Source organism: Ambystoma mexicanum, chromosome 2p (assembly GCF_040938575.1).
Source record: "Ambystoma mexicanum isolate Mex_15411 chromosome 2p, UKY_AmexF1_1, whole genome shotgun sequence".
NCBI classification, from domain to species: Eukaryota; Metazoa; Chordata; class Amphibia; order Caudata; family Ambystomatidae; genus Ambystoma; species Ambystoma mexicanum.
This window is the reverse complement of record NC_090923.1, coordinates 660217465-660238597: the sequence shown is the minus strand read 5'-3', so window position 1 is coordinate 660238597 and position 21133 is coordinate 660217465. Positions and strand designations below refer to the sequence as shown.

Here is a 21133-nt window from a genome sequence, read left to right as displayed (position 1 = left end):
AGGACTGGGTTCAGTCGTGGAGGCCGTAGAAAGAGACAAGGAACTAAGTAAACAGGTAGATAGAGGAGCGGGCACAGTAGCGGAAGAAACGCAAATGAGAGGGTGCAGAGACAGAAAGAACGGGAAGAGGAGAATGACAAAAGGAAATGGTCAGATGAGTAAATCTGGTGACGGAGGTATCAGAAAGGTGAGAAGCAAAACTAACAGTCAGGGAAAAACCAGAAACATGAGAAGGTGGAGAAGGAATATAATAGCATTGCAATGAATTGAGGAGGGGGTCAAAGTTTCTATTTGTATTGAGGCAATTAGGTTCATAACTTTAGTTAACTTGAGATTAGAAGGCAGCACATGTAGGAAATATTATACATTATCAGTTGCTCTTCGAGACAGTACCACTTTTACTCTTCTGATCAGTTAATTCTACGTCTCTTGTATTAGTCCATAAGCAGTATTCTGTACTTGGGGTCTCAACTGGAGAAAAAAACAGTTTGGTCCTCGGCACAGTCATCTGTGATTTATACCATGTATTATGAAGATGTAGATGTTTGTTGTCTGTCCAAATACACCTCCACTTCATAACTTGATTGTATGTTCCACAAAGGACTCACACACACTACATCCTCTGCGATACATACAGTCTGAAAAAAGCCTTAAGATAGAAAAGTCTTTAGGTCAAACCCTTGCAGTGCCTGTGGCCAGAGCCTTGCTAGAGGGAGCCTGAGGGGGCTATAGCACCAGGTCTTCTGGCTGTTGTGCCGATAAGAACCTCAGGGGCTATAACCAAAAGGCTAGCTATCCCAGAGTCGTGACAGGCACGACATTAGCATAGCCCCAGATCCTTTCCAGACCTAGCAACACCCCTGCCTGTGGCCCAGACAGAATTTTGACAAGAGCTCTTTTATATGACTTATTGCCATTAAACAACCCCTAGAGTCCCCTAAAATTATCAGCACACAACCTGTACTGCACCCTGCCATGGGTAGTCAGTGATGTATGCCACACCCCATGTTCAGTCTCTGGTACCTTGCACACAGACAAATATTCATTTAAGGTTTTACAAAACCACAGTACAGAGTTTAGTGCATACTAACAAACCTTTAATTCAGTCAGTTGGACCACCTATCTTACTGTATGTAGTCTGTTGTGTGCCACATATACACATGAATATTGTGATCTGTGGTGCCCAATTACAGAAGTCTGTGTTGCCTCCCGCATACTCTGTGCAGTCTGTAGAGCCCTGCACAGACACATTCATTGCACTGTGCAGTTTCCCTGCACACACACATTCTGTTCAGTCTGTAGTGCTCCTAACCATATACTAAGTGCGTTCTGTATTGCCTTACCATACACTGGTCTGCAGCTAGAGTTCCCCATCTTTGTGTAGTAGTCCTTTGTTTGTTTCTGGCTTTCTTTCTTTCCCCACCCAGCCCCTTAGCAATTGGGTAAGGCAGTCCGGTGTGCCTTTCCTTTTGTCCTGGCAGACTCCTCTGACTGCTTCCCTCTGCCTTCTCCCATTCACCTCACCTGCTCACTGACCCTCCATCCCCACTTCCCCCTACCCACCCATCCGGTTCTCATTGGCCGGTGTTCCCTCCACATGACAGGAACAGCAGCATTTCAGAGGCCCTCCCAGGGCAGCCGGCAAAGGGCCAGAGGCAAAGGGAAGCTCCCGTTCCCTGTTTGCCCCTGTTCGCCCGTGGATGCCCAGCAGAGCAACCTAAGGTGGCACGGTTGGTGAGCAAAGCCATTACTCTGCTCAATTAAAAGCCTGTTACCTTTTATAACCCTATGACACCCAACTTACTGTTGTACTCTAATATACATACAGTCATTTGTCTCAGCACGGTACCCCTCTAGGCTTCCTTGGCACTTCCTAGACCTACTCTCGGCGCCACACAAACTAATACGGCCTTTGTACCTCTCTCACTCCTTCCTCACCAGTTGCCTATAGGCAATCTCACACCCTGTCAATGCTTTGAGTCTAGATAATTCGTTGTATTGTCATTGCTGTGAATCTAGGCTATCTCTCACTCTCCTGATGTTGTGAACCAAGATAATTTGTTGCACTGTTACTGTTTTGAATCTAGACAATTTGTTGCACTGTTAATGTTGTGCATCTAGGCAATTTGTCACACTTTTAATGTGTTAAACTAGGCAAGCCCTCACTTGCCTGATGCTTTTGAAATTTCTTCTAGACAATGGGCCTCATTACACGGAAGGCGGTAAACCATGGTGCTATTAGCACCATGGTTGCCGCCGGTACCATACCGGTACCACCATGGAGGAAAGGGGAATTACCACCCCATTCCAAGGTTGGCGGGGCGGTAATTCCCCCTTCCTCCATGGCCCTTCCCCATTCCCATTTTTGCCCCATAGGGCATAATGGGAATGGGGAAGGAGCTAATTACGGTACCGCAAATTGCGGTACCGTAATTAGCACCAAGGTCCCTTTGCGGGTCCCAACTTTAACGGCTGGTCTACACCAGCCATTAAGGTCGGGTCCCGCAAAGGGACCTCGTAGTAAGGCGGAAAGGCTTTACCTGTACCGGTGCCCTTACCGGTACTGGTAAACCCTTACCGCCTACCGTGTAATGAGGCCCAATCTGTCATAATGCTGTTGTGTTGAATCTAGATTGCAGACAAAACTTCTCAGTTTCTCAGACAGTGAGAATCACCCTGACCAGATTTCACAGCAGCACTACCCCCACTTCTACTCGATCCTCTCCACCTGCCAAACATTCAGGTCACACGCTGTAACGCTCACCTTGTATCCACAGGGACGCCACCCGACTGGTTCGAAGTGTTTCTGGAGCTGGTTCACCTTCCCCGGGAACTCGCGCTGCCGTGGGCTTATCCTGGAAGACAGGAGTTCGGTTTTAGCTACAATCACCTCCTTCGGTGACCCGCCTCCCAAGTGTTCCCCTTGCGACCCCCTCAGAGCCTTTCTCACCTTGTATTTCTTTAAGGTGCGCTCTCCGTCCTGCCATTCTGTGCAGGGGCGCGTCGTGGTTGGGCACCGTTCCCGGTGAACGTCACGCTGCAAGTGCAGAACAACGCGAAGCACGTGCCTCAGCTTGGGTGTGGCTTAAATAGCCAGCAGGTGTCCCAGGTGCCTCCATGGTGGACCACGCCCTGGATGCTAGACTGCATGGGGGCAGCCATGTTGGTCCATTGCCCAATGGAAGCTCCACATGCCATATGAGCCTGGTGCCAAAGGTGCCAGGACTGGCTCCAGGACAGCCAAGAGGGGCATGATTGGGCCCTTAGGGCCTTGCAGGAATACTGGGGCGAGGGCCAGAGGCCATGTGCTCCCAGGCCAGGGGTAAAGTTTGTGACACACGCTCGTCACCATGCCTCACTCTGCCTAGATCAGAGCTGCACGCTGACGCTCCAAAAACCTAGCCAAGGACACTCCTACCACCTATTCCCCCATGCCACAGTCAACCCCCATACCGCTCTATTTCACTCACTCCCCTCTCCCTTAGTAACCACACTCCTCGCCACACCCATCCCCCACCTCACATCCTCTATCATCCACTCCCCCAGTGTCCCTCACACCTCCAGGAATAGGGTTGCATGCTAGCACTCTTTTGTCCAGAACATCAGCACTATCTACCACAAACACATGGGCCTCGTGCACCATAGGACCTCACACCCACAAACTTCTCCTCAGCTCTGCTCAAGATCCCACCCTGCACACCCTTTAATTCCTCCCAGCCCTCTGCTCCCACTTCCAACCCTGTCCTGGCTCTCTTTACCTCCCTACTAAAACTCCTAAATCCTAACTACATCCCACATCCCACCTCCCAGAAACCCCCTCTGTGCCACCTGCTCCTTCCCCACTCCTCAACCCCCCAACTACCCAGCCTCCTCCCCTCTTCCAGCACTACAACTGCTCACCCCTCCAACCTCTCCTGACAATCCGACCTCCCTGTCATCTTTCTCCGCAAACTTCCATGCCAACCACCCCACCCATTCCCAATCCTGCCTTACACCAGAAACCACACCAGCTATCCTGCATACTCATTAACGCCAGATCTGTCTCCGTAAAAATAAATATAACATTTTTGACGTTTTTTCCAATGAAAACCCTAGCATCCTTTTCCTCCCTGATAACTCTGATTGTACAAAATAGATCCAGCAGAGTGCGAGTACAAGCCATCCTCCACAAACATCTCTGTCGTATCCACTGAAAATCTACCCTGTAACAGTGAATGCAAATCGTTACTAGTAAAGATCAGCTTCCACCCCTCCTACTCCTATATAGACCTTTCAGCTACAAGAGGAACTTTGCTGACTCCCTCAGTGACTCCCTATCGGCCACCCTAATCCTGGATCCATCCCTCACTATATTAGGAGACTTCAACATCTGGTTTGACATCCCTTCCAACCCTTTGACCTGTTTTCTCACTGACAAGTTGGTAGCCCTCAGCTTGACACAATTTATATCCCTCCCAAATCACACCGCAGGGCACACCCTTGATGCCTCATTCAGCACATCAGCCCTAATCTCCACCCTCCCTCCTCGTCCTCTAATCTGGACGGAACACTAAGCCATATTGTTCTCCCTCCTGCATCCTTCCCTCTCACCTCCCTGTCCTACCAACTCCTCCCCTTCAAATACCCTGCCATCCCTCTCTGGAATAAAGTCATCATAAACCCTAATCTGGCCAATTCCCTTCTAAACACAGATTTCTCACTCCAGGAAGGACACCCCTAGATCCACCTTTTTTTTCTCGATCTTTGGCTCTCCAGCACCCTGATCTACCTCACGCCAACTGGACGCACCTCTGAGAGATCAGGCCTCAACCCGAAGTGGCCCCAAGACTCCAATCCCCCCACAGGGACCCTCCCTGTAATCCCTTCTCTTCAATCTCTACCTTAGCCCACTGCTGGCACTTATACACTCTAACACCTTTATTGCTATAATTATGCAGATGACACACAGATCATTTTCAAGACCCCCAAGATACCAGACTCCACGACTTGACCTCTCCTCCTGCCTCTCTGCCAATCGAGCACTGGATGACAGCCAACCACCTTCTCCTCAACCCTGGCAAAACTGAAATCCTAATATGCAGCAAATCTGCTCTCATTTCCCAACCGATACACTCGCCACACTCCTGAGGAGCCCCACCTGCAGCATCCACTTCTATAAAAAGTCTTGGATACACACTGCACTCGGACCTATCACTCTCCCAACACATCAACTGTGTTTGCAGAAATTAACACTTCTACTTATGAATCCTAAGGTGAATCTTACTTTATCTCTTCTACCCACACAGAGTTCTCTGCAGTACTTGCCATCATCCTCTCCCGCCTAGAATATGCTAACTGTCCCTATCTAGTCGTCCCATCACAGCAGCTCAGGAAACTTCAGCGAATCCAGTCTGCGGCCAGACTCCTCCTCACCCTCTAACCCAGAGAACATATCACCCCTGCCCTTAGATTACTACACTGGCTCCCTATCAGCCAGAGGGTGATCTTTAAAGCCATGTGCATCACACACCACACCCTCCATAATACCGCTCCAGAGTTCCTCCAGGACAAAATCGCTCACATCCCACCAGAAACCCCCGATCAGGTACAGCACTCCTTCTCGTAACCCCCCTCACAACTGCACCATAATGGGAGGATCCACCTTCCCTATCCAAGTCCCCTCTATCTGGAACTCCCTTCCACTACACATCTGCTGCAACAAAGACTACCTCTCGTTCAGAAAGGACCTCAAAACCTGGCTATTTCCAGTGGCAATCTGAAACGTCCCGCCGTCATCTCTATCACCACAGCATTATTCATCTCACCACAGCTTCTTACCCAAACCTCTCCCTCTACAAGGTGTAGTATAAGACAGATCAGTCCGGTATTCTTCATCCTTCTATCAATTCCAATGCAGAATTCCAACCAGGTATATGATCTGAATCTGTGGCAGCCCCGCCTAGGGGCACTCACAATCCACTAAATACACAGCGCATAACTTCCATCTACAGACTATAAACTACCGATATATTCACAAGTAAAATACGCGTATAAACGATCCCACTGCTATCGCACACATACCTCCTCAGCACCCGTCAGCATGCCTAACCTCTTATAAAGCTTACTGTAACTTGGCCAGCCTGCATAATTGCTTATCTTGGCCTAAGCTCAAACGCATTTTAAGCCTCAAGACATCCTCCCATTACCTTGACCTGGTATAAGGATAGCCTGTCCTCCACACTTACTTCTATCATTACACCTAGAAGACCCATGATTTTCTCCCAGCTACTGCGCTTTATGTATGAGGATTGCTAGCAAATTGCAATTAGAGATGTAAGGAAGGCAAAGTATCAAACAGTAAGACAGACACAAAGGATCACAGTTCAAGGGTGTTTATTGAACTTCAGTTGGGTTTGAAAAACGCCTGTCTAATCCTAAATCTAAAGATGGGAGCAAGCTACGACCATCAAATAATAATTACGCAGTCCTAGTGGTGTCTTGTCAAAATAAAAGGGCCTATACTAATAAACCTATTGCTAATTCCTACTTCTAAATACAAATAGTGTGAAAAACAATGTTATGCAAAAGAAAAGTGTTCAATAAATTATATATTAGGATATTCAAGCCGTTCCATTCCCGATGTTTTCAGCACAGGACAAGGCAGCACACTCAAGCTTAGCATACTCTCTGGCTTCTCTAGCACAAGGATGCAGTACAAAACTTCAACATCAGGGCCTCCTGTGCCAAAGTCTCTTTCTCATTCAAACTATCTTATTTCAGAGGGCCTGATGCAACACAGCAAACATTGAAGTACCTTTCTTGTTAGGATTTCACATATGCAACTTCTTGGGAGATTTACTGTTCACCCTGGGCCCCCCTGTGCCAGGCTCAGACAATTTAGACACTGAATCTTAAATTGGTCTTCCTCCACCGGTCTCAGACCAAATCTTCTTTATAAAACTTTCTCTACTTCATCAGAATCAAAGACTTTCGACTGTGCAAGGGATTTTACTTGACCCGTCGCAGGACCACTTCGATTCACAATTATTAGTTCTCTTCTCGACGTAACGCTTTTATCACTTTCACTTTTGCCACTTCTCAGCTGCATACCTTAGAGAGACCTTCGATTGAGCACCCACGCAGTGCCGGTAAAGGTATTATATCTTGCTTTAAAGTTCAGTCACTCATCAGCAGTTCAACTTTACTTGCGTCTCTTATCACTCGCGTTTTAACAATATTCGTTCCAGCGCTCGGTCATACAATTTTGCTGCTTGCAACCTTGGCTTCAACACAGACCGGTCTTGTATCGGTCTCCCCAACTCACCGGCTGTGTTGATTTCACTGACGCTGCTTTGTTCTTGGAGCCAAAGACGGTATTGCAGTGCCTGGTGATTCTCCCCGCCTTGACTATAGATGCAGGAGGGCCGGGTATTTCTGACACACAATGCAGGATTCTTCAGCATAGATTCCTGGTCTTACCCTTTCTATTCTCAAGGTTTCGGCAGAGTAACGGTTCCTTGTCGAAAATGTCAAGGGAACATCCCTCCTTGCGATCACCTTCTGTTTTGCCCTCTTTCCTCTCTCGTTCAGCTGCCGTCTCGAACCTGCTGTTTCCTCGTGTGCTTTGCCTCACTCAGAGTGTGCTCTGGTGCTCCGCCTTTTATCCGTGTGGGGAAGCTTAATGGAAGTCAGGTTTGTGTGATGGCCAGTAATTGCCTGACCTCGCCTGACCATTGTATTGGGACACGTCAGGTATACTGCTTGGGTGTTAGTCTGTTTTCTCTCATAGCGGGGGGGGGGTCAGTGAGAAAGTCTTCGTGTTGTAAAAGGAGGGGTAGAGTTCCTAAATGTTCTACCTGGTAGGAAGGGGTAAAGGTGTTATAGCAAAGGGGATACCGCATCTCACCATCTGATGTCTCACTTCCCGAAGACCCCTCACCTAGGTGATCCTCCCCCACTGGTCCACCCCTTAGGAACTGGACCCAAAAGCGATGGCCATGTCCTGGCCACCTGGATGACAGATCCCCGGGACTAGTGGGTGACGCACCTTCTGGTTTCTCACAAAGATAAGCGGGTAGCCTTGATATTGTACCTAGAAGACAGTCGGGCAAACGGTCTATCACGCTTAGAAGATGCATTATGATAGCTTGTTTATGACGCCTAGAAGACCCATTATGGCAACCCAGCTAGTGCGCCTAGAGGACTCTCTCACACGAACGACCTGATGTAATATTGGCATCAACAACAAAGCTCCATCTGAGCCTCAAGGTATGTATAAACGCACCACTTTGGTGGACATCTGCCACTGGCATGGCTATCCACCTGAATGCGTTAGAATGCAGTGAAAGCCTATGACTGAAATTTGGTGGAACCTGACACATAAAGAGTCTCTTGCACTCGCACACTCTTTTGACCTCCCTCAGCACCTTTCCACATGCCTCATCTCCTGGGTTGCTTACTAGAGCCCGCCCAGCCCATCTAATTCCTCATCTTGGCCAAATGCACACACGCATTCTAAGCCTTTTCTGAGAATGTTCCCATACTCTGGACTTCAGTCCCCGAGAGCGTTCCCACCACAAATGCGTGTTATTAGGAAATGTTGCTATATAAATGACTACTACTATATTGACACACTCATTTCATATTGTAGTAACCCTCTGCTTCCATGTATGTCCCTCACACCCCCCCCCCCCTCTGTTTCTAGGTGGAGATGTTTGCAGTGACGGCAGATGAGACTGGAACAGAAAGTGAGCAGCAGCTTCAAGAGTTTCTCAACCTTCAGAAAGAGATCTTTTCTGATTTGGGGCTGCATTACAAGTAAGAGTCAAAATGTGTCAACCCTTCTCTCTGCTTTGTAGGGCTGATGCAGGCACCGTCTCTTTCCCCTGTGAAGGTGTGAGCTCAGGCAGCAGACTCTTGCACATGCCCTAGGATACTCGGGTCCTGTAGAATACACAAGCAGAGCCTCTGAGAGGCTGTGTCAGTATAGCAGATAGCAGGTACAATCATGCATGCCTACTTTGCTATGAGTAGTCGGGACACAATAGCAGACGCCACCATTTCTTCGTGGTCTGCTGTGAGAGGTAGAGGCCATGTAGCACACATTAGCACTTGGGCGTGCTTTGCTATTGGAAGGTACAGCCTTGCTAAGGACTTGCAGCAGATACCAAGATTTCTTTTTGCTCTGCTTGCGAGTAGTTAAGGTTTTTGTACACGCATGTATTTATGCTTGGATAGTATGTGAAAAGCTGAAGCATTCAAGTGGTGTTGGAGAGAGGGAGAGAGAGAAAGACATTGAAAGGGAGCGGATGCTTTTGGGCGTGCTGTATTTGAGGAGCTAAGACTATTAATTTATTTTGTTTTCCCGCATTTTCTTCTTGGCAACAGGGTCCTTGATATGCCTACCCAGGAGCTGGGGCTCCCTGCTTACAGAAAATATGACATTGAGGCCTGGATGCCTGGCCGCGGAAAGTATGGTGAGGTGAGTCTGTCGCAGCTGTGAACATGTGACTGTAGCTGTCACAAGTAATAGAACAATTGATGGATTCATGGAGGTAGAGAAGCGACCTTAACTGAGAAAAAAGGTTTACCTGCCAGCTGCCTCTGACGTAAATGAATGTGAAATAACTGAAGAAGAGTAGCAGTCCAGAGCCCTGCCTGTGAGCACATGCACATGTGTGGAGGGAAGAAAAGTGTTTTGATATTATTTTGTATTGTTCTTCTGATGTTTAACAAAACAGGTTTGGCTCCTTTGTGAACATTTCCATTGTGTTGGTTTTCATCTTTCCTCTTTGGTGTGAACGTCTAGTCACAGTACCAATGCTTGCTTCTAAATACACACCTTTATTGTACAGATATTTTTTATATAGCTACATGTTTCCAGTTTTAACTCCTCAGGCGCAAATGTACATATTAACAAAATAAGATACATACATTGACCACTTGGTTTACTAAATTCTGTGTGATCCAAAATGAATATTACCACAGATTTCCATGCTGAACATCTGAAGGGATCCTTTTCCTGCGAATGCTCTAGGAATTGGTAGAACCTGGACGTGGTATACACAGCATGGCAGGTGTGGCGAGTTACACATGCTTGGGCCTATGTATAGTTTTGCGCACTGACACCTTAACTTATTTAATAGTAAACTAGGAACAGTATTATTGGACATAACTGTGGAAAAGTGCGTCGAGTAAGAATGCCACATAAGATAAGTTATTCAGTATACCCAAAGTATTTTATTAAGTATAATGAGGTTCAGGTAGGGGAGGGTGAAGAGGATAACTTTACCTAATAATTGTGGGAATGGTTAACTAAAGGTACGCTTGAGTTCAGCGGAATCCATGTTCTCTCATGTGTTTACAAACTCACATCAGACCAGTGAAGGCAAGCCAATCGTACGGTGATGAGAGACAAAGTTGTGACAAAAAAAAGTTCCTCCAAATATTTACAGAGAAACAAAAGCGAACATGGAATCCTTAATATTATGTTACATCGTATTTCTATAGCGCCTGCTCCTTAAAGCGCTGTAGAGTGAAAGCCAATGGGGGTCCGAGATATAGGAATTGAAGGAGGATTCTAGAATGAGTGTGTGCATTTGTAGCCATCTGGAAGTTAGGGAGGGTGGCTAAGTCGCTGTTAGCGACCCATAGAGATCTGGGTAGTGTTCTGTGATAGACTGTCAGCAGAGTAGGCGGGTTACGGAGACTGATTATGTGCACAGCTGGACCGAATTGTTTCGTGCGACTCGGCTGCATTGTATTGGCAGTGGTGATATGTGTTGTGAAGTTGCATGGTGAATAATTTCAGATGTATACAGGTGGGTGGCTGTGCCTTGGGAGGGCTACAGATATGTCCCATTGTGATGGAGTGCGATACGTACCAGTAACTCAATACTGATAACTAGTTACCATGAGGTTATGCAGATCGTATACATAGGTTTGACTGGAATCGTATCCGTGCGGGCTAGGTACCACTTTGATTGTCTGCTCAGATGACTCATCGAGTGCCCCTGCCTTCCCGTAGCGTCTGCGGGAGCAGGTGGGTACTGAGGATGAAAAATGTTAGAAGGGGAGATGTTTCATTGAGGTGTTGGTGTCTGAGTGTGTTGTCATGTGTGTGTGAAGGGAGCTTGTGAGGTCAGATTCCTCTGGGTATTGGCTGCTGTAGGGGTTAATAGAGGTGTGTGTGTGGGGGATGTGGATATGGGGGAGAGAGGGGTGTGGGAGGGTAAGGAGGGCTGCTGCTGGGAAATTCAGACATGTTTCCTGTCGTAGGGGAGAGGTCAGGAGATAGACTTCCAGGGCCAGTGACAGAGTATGGGGACTGACTTCTAGAGAAGCAAGGGGAATGGTGTCTGGTGTGAGTGCCAGGTGTGTTATTTACCAGGTTGAAGAGAGATTTCACTGGGTTGGGTGGCTTGGGGGAGGCTCTGAGGTTGTATGTGTGGGGGGCTTTCATGGGTCTGGAAGAGAGATAGGATTAGGTGTGTAGTATAGAGTTCGTCCGAGTAGTGCAGTGTCTGTTTTTTTGGGAATTCTGGGGGGCGTGGGGTATGTGTGAGAGGGTTGGAGGGGCGGTTAAATGAGGCATTGTGGCTAGGATTGCAAGGACAGAGTTTAAGGATGCACAGCGTTGGTTATGATGGTGTGGATGGGAGGAAGGTTTGCATGAGGGGTTGTAGGTCGGACGGTCCAGAGAAGGATGGGTCTGATTGAGGGAAGGGAGTTGATAAGGAGGGTTGGGTAAGTCAGGAGGGAGACCTGGGTGGGGTCCGGGATGGCCGAGGGTGCAGATTGGGCTCTTTGGAGTGGGGGCTAAGATGAGGAGGGTGAGGTCGCATGTGGGGATGGAGTCTGTACGTGAGAGCATAGGAGTTCCTGGTGCACCACAGTGACTTTGGAGCTGCTAGGCATGACGGTGAACCTGCATCCTGGGTCCTAAGGGAGGGTAGTGAAAGAAAGCAGGAGCAGTGCAACAGTCGTGGTCTAGTGTGAGACCCTCGCTTGCGGGATTGGGGGTGTAAGTGGGCTCCTTAAAGGAAGAACTCTGTAGACAAAGGTAGTGGGGTGGAATGGAGCTGGAATATGGGGTGCAAGATAAGCATCTGCAGAAACAAATCAGAGTGAAACAATGGAATGACAGCGAGATTCAAATTGCAGACTCACTTAATCCCTGTGGAATAATGCAGGTGACGTGGCACAAGGCAATATCGAAACTCAGTGATGCAAGTCCTCAGCAATATCCCAGTGGAAAAATGCATAGTGGTGGCACAAAATAGTGTTGGGAATCAAAGTTGGAAGCTCGCAACAATTTCCTGTGGATAAATGTAGTGTAGGGACACAAAACAGTGGCGAGATTCAAGATTGCAAGCTCGCAACATTATTCCCGTGGAAGTATGCAGAGAGGTGGCACAGAATAAAATCGTGTTTCAGTCATACAAACCCCCATCTATGACCTTGTTGAGAAAGTGCAGAGTGGTGGCACAACTCCAGGAAAAAATCAAAAATGCAAGCTGAACCAGAACCCCTATGGGAGCAAAATGCAGTGTGGCACAACAAACTGCAAAATCCAAAAATGAAGCCCAACCAGAACCCATGTGGGAAAAAAATGCAGTGCGATACAACGAACAGCTGAATTCACACAACTGTGTTAGTGATGACGTGATGATTGTAATCATGAATTCTAAGCAATGACAATGTCTCTTAAAAATTTCCTGGTTGCGGTTCATCCTGGCTTCACTCCAATGTCCAGTGTAACACCTTCGTTTTTGACTATGGGTTGACATTTTTCAGGGTTTGAGAGTCTCCATGGAAAGGGCCATGCAAGGACAACACATTATGGGTCTTGGCAGGGTCAAGTTCTCATCCAGAAGTCTCAGACATAGTAGATCTCTCTCAACATTGGTCTTCCATTGCAGGGTGTCAGGGGCAGGGTATGGGAATTCATGTCAGCTGACCACCTCCCTGTTGTAGGATCCTGGTCCCCAGGGCACTCATTGCTTCTCCTGTCATGGCCTCTCTGCAATTGTATCCTCTCATATCTCCACCCTGGACTGTACTGGAGCGCCTGAACCTTGCAGGTACTTCTAGCTATTGGGCGTGTCTGCTTTCCACCCACCTATTCAGGTCTTGCAAATCTACCTCCTCTTTTTGTTTTACTCTGTCCTCCCCGTCATGGATCTGGTTCTTTCCCCCTACAACCGCCTTGACTTGTCTCCATATACCTTGCCCTCTTCAAGTTCATCACTAGCCTTCTCCGGATGGTAATGTTTCTTCTTCCAACATCCTGAATACGTCTTTCCACATTGTAACAATTCTCATTCCAAAATCCTCAATTCGAGGGGATTGGGTCCTCCGACGTATTCCATATCTATGAAGGTAATCACCACAGCTGTGCTGCTTCGGAAAATCTTCGGCATCTGCGTCCTGCGTCGATGACGTCGATATGCCGCCCTCGAGGACCTCCTCCGATGGCCGACGTCACTGGATGTTATAAGTAGGACGCACGATGCCCGTAGCCTCAGTTCCGTTTTTTCCACGAACGTGTTCGCTTCGGGAATCTCGGCGGGCCTCGACTCTTTGGAGTTTCTGTTGCTTTCTCGGTTCTTCGAACCTGTTTGTGAAATATTTCTTCGTGAAGATGTCTACCTCGTCTTCCACACCGCGTCCGGGCTTTAAGAAGTGCGGGGACTGTGGGTCCAAGATGTCGGTCACAGACTCGCACGATGCCTGCCTCTGGTGCCTCAGGGAGGCCCATGACACGGATGACTGTGTCGACTGCCAGTCGCACATGTCAAAAGCCTTGCGGGAGCGCAAGAAGAAGTTATCTGTAGGTAAGGTGTCCAAGCCCAGGAAGTCGAGGTCTGCGGGGCTTTCGACGGACGACTCGAGGCCATAGCCAGTTTGAGGACCTGAGGCAGTCCCTGCATGATGCTAGTAGGCTGGACACCTCTCCGGAGGTGGAGTTTTCTAGGCCTGAGCCTGGCACTCATGCTGATTCTTTGTACCAGCGCCTTATGTCACGGGTCACTGAGTACTTAGGATGGTCTGCTCCCCCAGGGGAGTTTGTTCAGGATGACCTTACGGATATCCTCGACATTGGTCCACCAACTGACCCGGTACTGCCGTTTCATATGGCTCTACAGAGGAGGGTGGCAGCGGCTTGGACTGCTCTGTAAAGTCTCCCAGCAGTCAGCAAGTCTTTGCCGCGAAAATACCGCCCAGCCAATAGTGACCCCTGCTTCTTGTCCAAGTACCCTACTCCGGAGAGTTTGGTGGTGCAGGCAGCTATGGCCCTGGCAAAGCAGGCACCGTACCCTACCATCCCTCCTGATAGTGACGACAAGCGTTTTGACGGCTGGGCGAACAAAGTGTTTTCTGCAGGGGGTATGGCGCTTCAGGCGGCCAACTCCATTTGTGCCTTGTCTCGTTTCACGCACACTCTGTGGAACTCTGTTTCCTTGGCGGCTGAACATATTCCCAAATGGGATGAACGGGATGGTTTCCTTGCCATGGTTCAGGATGGCAAGGATGCTATGTGTGAGGCCGTTCAGTCGGGTTTGGACATGGCAGATTGCGTCAGCCGGTCCATGGCGGCGAGCACCGTGAAGCACAGGTTTGCGTGGTTGCGGAAGTCGGGGTTTGCTCCTGATGTGCAGGCCCGGCTCCTCAACATGCCCTTTGACGGGGAACATCTTTTTGGCAGCAAGGCTGACGAGAGCCTTGAGAGGTTGCAGACCTCAAAAGCTGCAGTGAAGTCGTTCGGCGCTGCAGTTCGACAACCTCTGCCTTTTCGTCCTAGGGGACAGCAGTGGAGGGGAGGTTGCTTTCGTTATTACTCATCCTTTGGTAAAGCGAGAGGAGCTGCCAGTCAAAGGGGCCACCGTAGGAGTGCCAGAGGTGGAAAACAAGGTACTCGAGGTGCCAAGGCCACTCGGGCTGTTGCCTCTTTGCCCTCAGGCAATGCCGCAGCCACTTCAGCTCAGTCATGAGGCCATGTCCCATGGTTCGCCGGTTGGGGGAAGGCTGGCGCAGCATCTTGCAGAGTGGCGCGCCATTACTTCAGATGTGTGGGTTCTGGAGATCATAACCCACGGCTACTGTCTTCCTTTCCGGCAGAGGCCTCAAGACAATCCACTGGGGAATCTCTTTGAAGAGTCCGGATCCGCTACTTGCGCAGGAAATTCAATCCCTGATGGAGAAAGGCGCCATAGAACTGGTGCCTGTAGCGGACAGGAACAAGGGATGGTTTTCCTCTTATTTTTTGATTTCCAAGAAAGACGGGGGATTGAGACCCATCATGGACTTGCACGGTTTGAACAAACTCCTCAGGAAGGACAAGTTCAAGATGGTTACTCTTTCTCAAGTCCTCCATGGCCCTTCAACTTCAGGACTGGTTGGTGTCTCTCGACCTCAAATACGCTTATTTTCATGTGCTGATCCATCCGAAGCACAAGAAGTACCTGAGGTTTGCGGTTGGCGACTCGCACTTTCAGTTTTGGATCCTGCCGTTTGGATTGACCTCCGCCCCGAGGGTCTTCACCAAGCTCATGGAAGTGGTGGCAGCGCACCTCAGGAAAGGGGGATTCACGTCTACCCCTACCTGGACGATTGGTTGATCAGGGCGCGCTCTCCCGAGCAAGTCCTGGATCATCTGTCGGTCACCTGCCACTCCCTCCACAAGCTGGGCTTCTCCCTCAACTTAAAGAAGTCCCATTTGACACCTACTCAGAGGCTCCAGTATGATATGATAAGATATGATATGATATGGTATTTGTAACGCGCCTATACACAAGTGTTTCAAGGCGCGAGTACATCAGAGCGGTGCTCGACACGTCCCTGGGGCAGTGTTTTCCTCCCCAGGTGAGGGCTCATCACATTCAGCAGATGGTGCAGAAGTTTCAACTTGCCCAGACTCTCCCAGCGTTCGAGTTCTTGAGACTGCTCGGCCTCATGGCATCCTGCATTCTTCTGGTGCCAGAGGCCAGGTTGCGGATGAGATCTTTGCAATGGGGCACTCAAGCTCCAGTGGTCTCAGTCCTCCGGCAGGATGTCGGACCCTGTTCAGGTGCCGTCTTCGGTCGCCCAGGACCTTCTGTGGTGGGCCGACGAAGGCAATCTGATGAGGGGGGCTCCATTTTGGCTTCCCTGGCCGGAGGTGACGATCGTGACGGACGCATCTCTCACAGGATGGGGAGCTCATGCCAATGAGTTGACAGTCAGCGGTCGTTGGTCTCCGTCGGAGTCCAGACTCCATATCAATCTGTTGGAGCTGAGGGGGGGGGGGGCAGGGTCACTTCCTCTGTGCAGGGAGGCGATGCAGCTCTAGTTCTGGGCAATCCAGCAGGAAGTTTCGATCTTGGCAGTTCATCTGGCAGGAGACGAAAACGAGACGGCGGACGCTCTGAGCAGGCAGAGCGCGATCTCTCATGAGTGGGAGTTGGCTCAGGAGATTCTCCTGGAGATCTTCGCCCTTTGGGGGACCCCTCAAGTGGATCTCTTCGCCTCCAGTGTCAACCGGAAGCGCGAGAGGTTCTGCTCGTGGGAATTTCCACCAAACGGAGCCTTAGGAGACGCGTTCGTGGTGGAGTGGTCATTCCCATTGCTGTACGCGTTTCCTCCAGTCCCCGTCATCCCGCAAGTACTGCGGAGGTTACGGAGGTTCGGTTCCCAGATGATCCTCATTGCTCCGGCGTGGGCCCGGAAGATGTGGCACCTGGACCTTCTCGACTTGTCCATCTGCCCTCCACGTCGTCTTTCCTACCGAGACGATCTGCTCTCACGGGAGGGGGGTCAGGTTCTCCATCCAGAGGTCAGGTCCCTCAACTTTCACGCTTGGTTTCTGAAAGGTTGAGGTATAAGGATTGGGACCTCCCTGAAGACGTGATGGAGGTGTTGCTTTCGGCCAGAAGGCCTGCAACAAAGTCCCTGTACCGTTGCCGTTGTAGGAAGTTCTGCGACTGGTGCAGGGTTAAGAATGTGGATCCTTTTGCATGTGAAATTCCCATGGTTCTGTCTTTTTTGCTTCCTTTGGCCCACAGGGGCCTTCAAGTAGGTACCATTAATGGTTACCTGGCAGCGCTGTCCATCTTTAAGCGCTCGTCTGAAGAGTGTTCCTATTTTAAAATTCCTTTGATTTCTCAGTTTCTGAAAGGGCTCACTAATGTATTCCCTCCGTCACCTTTCCAGGTGCCCGGTTGGGATTTGAACCTTGTTCTCAAATTTCTGATGGGTGCTCCGTTTGAGCCTTTGCATTCATGCCCTTTGAGACTGTTAACTCTGAAAACTGCATTTTTAGTTGCAGTCACTTCCGCTCGCAGAGTGAGTGAGTTACAGGCACTTTCAGTTAAGCCACCCTTCTCTGTGTTTCATAAGGACAGGGTTGTCCTTAGAGTTCGTCCTTCTTTTCTTCTGAAGGTGGTGTCGGAATTTCATTTAGGCCAGAAGGTTGTTCTTCCAGCATTTTATCCTTCTCCACATCCCGGTAAGGAAGAGGAGAGGCTCCATATGCTTGATCCTAGGAGAGCGTTAAGCTTGTATATTTCACGCATGTCCCGGGTCAGAGTGGACGATCAGATCTTTATTGGTTATGCTGGAAAGCGTTTGGGACAGGCTGTGACGAAACAGACTTTGTCTCGCTGGATTATTTTGGCTATCTCTGAGCGTTGCCGCTTGGCGGGTAAGGACCCACCGGTCGGCTTACGGGCCCATTCTACCAGGGGTATGGCTGCCTCTACTGCCCTGCAGAGGGGTGTTCCTATTCGCAACATCTGTGATGCAGCCACCTGGGCTTTGGTACATACTTTTGTACGTCACTATTCCCTCGATTCCATCCGGGGGCAGGATCTGGCCTTTGGCATGGCGGTCCTTTACTCCACAATTTGATTGGGCATGCAAAATTTTTGTTTTCTAAATTCTTTTTCCCACCTCCTTGCATTGGTACTTCTTTGGGAGTCTATCATAGATATGGAATACGTCGGAGGACCCAATCCCCTCGAAGAACAAGTTAATCTCTTACCTGGTAACGTTCTTTCGATGGGATGGTCCGATGACGTATTCCATATCGCTCCCTCCCTGCCTTCCCCGCTACAGAATTTCTTATGCGATTGCAGCTTACGTTTCCGCAAGGCTTTGTGTGTCAGACTGGCAGAAGACTGGTGGCACACGTTCTGGGAAAAAACTACAACCGAGGCTACGGGCATCGTGTGTCCTACTTATAACATCCAGTGAAGTGACGTCGGCCGTCGGAGGCGGTCCTCGAGGGCGGCGTATCGACGTCATCGACGCAGAACGCAGACGCCGAAGATTTTCCGAAGCAGCACAGCTGTGGTGATTACTGTCATAGATATGGAATACGTTGTCGGACCATCCCATCGAAAGAACGTTACCAGGTAAGAGAGTAACTTGTTCTAATCTACCTCTTCAACAACTCTCTTCAGCTGGTGTCAGTTCTTAATATTTCTCCCTCAAACTCCTCAATAACTCTTCCTCCAGATGGCAAGAATTCCCTTCCAGAGTAACTTCTCCCTTTCAACCTTCTCAAAACGTCTCCCCCATATGGTATCAATTCTCCTTCCAGCATCCGCAACAATTCTCTCTCATGATGGTGGTAGCTCCCCTCCAATTTATTGTCCACCAAACAACTTCCTCCTGCTCCTTCTTGACCCTTCCCTCCCACAGCCTTTAACCCCAGTGTTTTTTATAGTCTGGTCTCTATTCACTCTCGATGACGCTTGTGGGTATGGATTACACCATGTAGCGTGGACTGGGCTGGTCTGTGGTTGGGCCATGTGTCTCTGATCAGCTGGCCTATGTGAGAGTGGACCAGATCTTATATCAAGGCCTGCAGCCATCTAAACCTGCCCTGGCCATGTATGAGGTCTCTTTCACTCTCCTTTGGAGTCTTGCTGACATTGCATGCTATGGACTGGGACCCTCTGTTTCTCCCAGCAGCTAAATTAAAGGCCAGAGAGGTATTTGGTAAGCAAGGGAAGCTGTTCTGTGTGGATGTAACCTTTCTTTTGCAGCGAGATGGTAACTTCGTAATATTTGTGATGCTAGCCTGAGAACAGTGTTTGTTCATTTTTTCCCTTGTAAATTGTCTTTATTTTGTTCATATGTTGAGTTCAACTTTGTATCGGCGCGACTCCTGTGGTCTGTGCCTCTCAAGAGTTTCCTCTGGCAGCTGTTTTAGAGAAGTAAATGTATTTCGACACTCACAGGTGATCTTAGATGGCTTCAACGATGCTCCCTTAAAGGGACATGCATTGGGCCTAGCTAGGGAGTTGGAAAGCCTCTCTGGGGTATCAATGCAGGGATTAGAGGTATGCTAAAAGGTTTTGTAGCGAAGGAGCCAAGCATCCCCACCCAAAGCTCCACTGCCTTTTTGCCTATATGTTGGGAGCCAGTGTTTCAGACACATGCAGTACCAGTGAAGATACCTATACCGAAAAGAATCATGGAAGTAAGGTACATTGAGGAAACCAAATATGCACTCCCGACCATAGGATTGCCCACATGAAATCCTGAGGAAGTATGAAAATGAGCAGGAAAGAATATTGTTGATGTCATGCAAAGCAGAGCTGACACATCTAGAAAAGAGGCAAGAGGCTGAAGAACATAGAAATTCTACAGGATCTAAGGAGGAGGTGTTAAAGATGAGCAACATTTCGGGCTCGAGATGAAGATGCTCATGCTATAGAAACTATTAGGAAAATACAAAGTAATTTTACAATTGTACAGATGCAGTAACGCAAGCAGACAAAGTATTCCTAAGGTTGGCTACTTAGTAAATAGATTGCAGCGATGCGCCAAAGTATAGGCGTAGGAATGTATCGAATATAGATGTTGCACAACGCACTTTAGCAGAGTCTGGACCCCATGAAAAGAAAGGCTTTTTCAGTGTGGCACAGTTGGAAAACGACTAAATGACGGAGGTCAATTCAAGAAAGGCTTCGCTGGCCCAGCACCAAGAGGTCAAGGCCACCGTGAGATTCAATGTTCATGCAGGTACTACAAAACATGTGAAAATCACAAACTTGTGTCTGAGGCGAGATGCTAGAACATTGAAGCCGTCAGAGGTTCATCATTTAATAGTATTTTAAATAAATAAAAGCTCTGAAACATGGTCTCCAGTAACATGGTCGGATGAAAGTAGATACTGAATTGAGCTACATCGAAACCAAGAGACAAAGGGCCTCATCACAAGTTGGGCTGTAGCCCTTAAATGCGGTGCTAACGGTATTACAGCCGCATTTAAGGGCTGGCCCTATCACGAGTTGGGCGCTAAATGGGCTGTTTTACCTCCAGCCTTTCTCTGGAGGTGAAAATCCCCTGTTTTCGGCTGTATTACCACCGGCTGTATTAGCCCGCATAATTAGCGCTGAAAATTCCCCATTGAATCCAATGGACCCAATGAGGAATGGGGATTTACCCTTAACACCCAACTCGTGATCCGGCAGTAATACAGCCGGAATGGTCGGTGTTAGGGCTATTACAGTCGGCGGTATTACAGCCGGGAATACAGCCCAACTCGTGATGAGGGCCAAAGTATGCCTATACTCCCTTTTATTCCCAGGCACAGAGAACATTTCCAAGGCCAATGTTCAAAGGCTAATTGACTGGCAGATGGCAAGAGTGATGATAGATGACAGGCTAATTAGGTGGGAAGCACTGTGGTGCCAGTGTGCGTGCTGCTAGCCTGTGTGGAATATTACAGAGGGGTACGAGGGTCCCAACCAATTATAGAGGGTCACGTAATACAGAGCCTGATGACGTTCATAGTGACTTGCACTAGGGGAGGGCTTAGTTGCTCCACCTGATGTTAGAGACCCAATCACTTTCCCAGACAAGTATAGAACGTATACCTAGATGTTCCCTCTAAGCCTATCACTTTCCCAAGGAGGTTTTTGTAGTTTGCCACGTAAATTGACGTCAGTGATGATGGGTTTTTAGTATATAAGCTGTATTTTTTATGAAACTCGCTGAGTAAGAAGATCGAGTGTATGTTCGTTGATGTTCGTTTTACTCCCTGTTTTAGATAATTGCAATTAAAACAGACTTACTTTGCCAACTTCTGTCAGTCTGATTATTGATGTTTGAGTGTATTCTGCATCCCCATCTATCTCAAATTACTGCTACCTCGGCTTAAAGG

At 48.7% G+C, this 21133-nt stretch overlaps 1 protein-coding gene across 4 annotated transcripts in view; it reads left to right on the top strand.

Moving 5' to 3' along the window:
• Window positions 1-21133, top strand: part of SARS2 (seryl-tRNA synthetase 2, mitochondrial) — a 474855-nt gene that overhangs the window by 426965 nt on the left and 26757 nt on the right. For all 4 annotated transcript variants that reach the window (XM_069644221.1, XM_069644220.1, XM_069644222.1 and 1 more), the window contains 2 exons: window positions 8684-8796; window positions 9367-9460. In XM_069644221.1, coding sequence (XP_069500322.1) covers window positions 8684-8796; window positions 9367-9460 — 207 coding nt within the window. The remainder of the gene's footprint in view (window positions 1-8683; window positions 8797-9366; window positions 9461-21133) is intronic.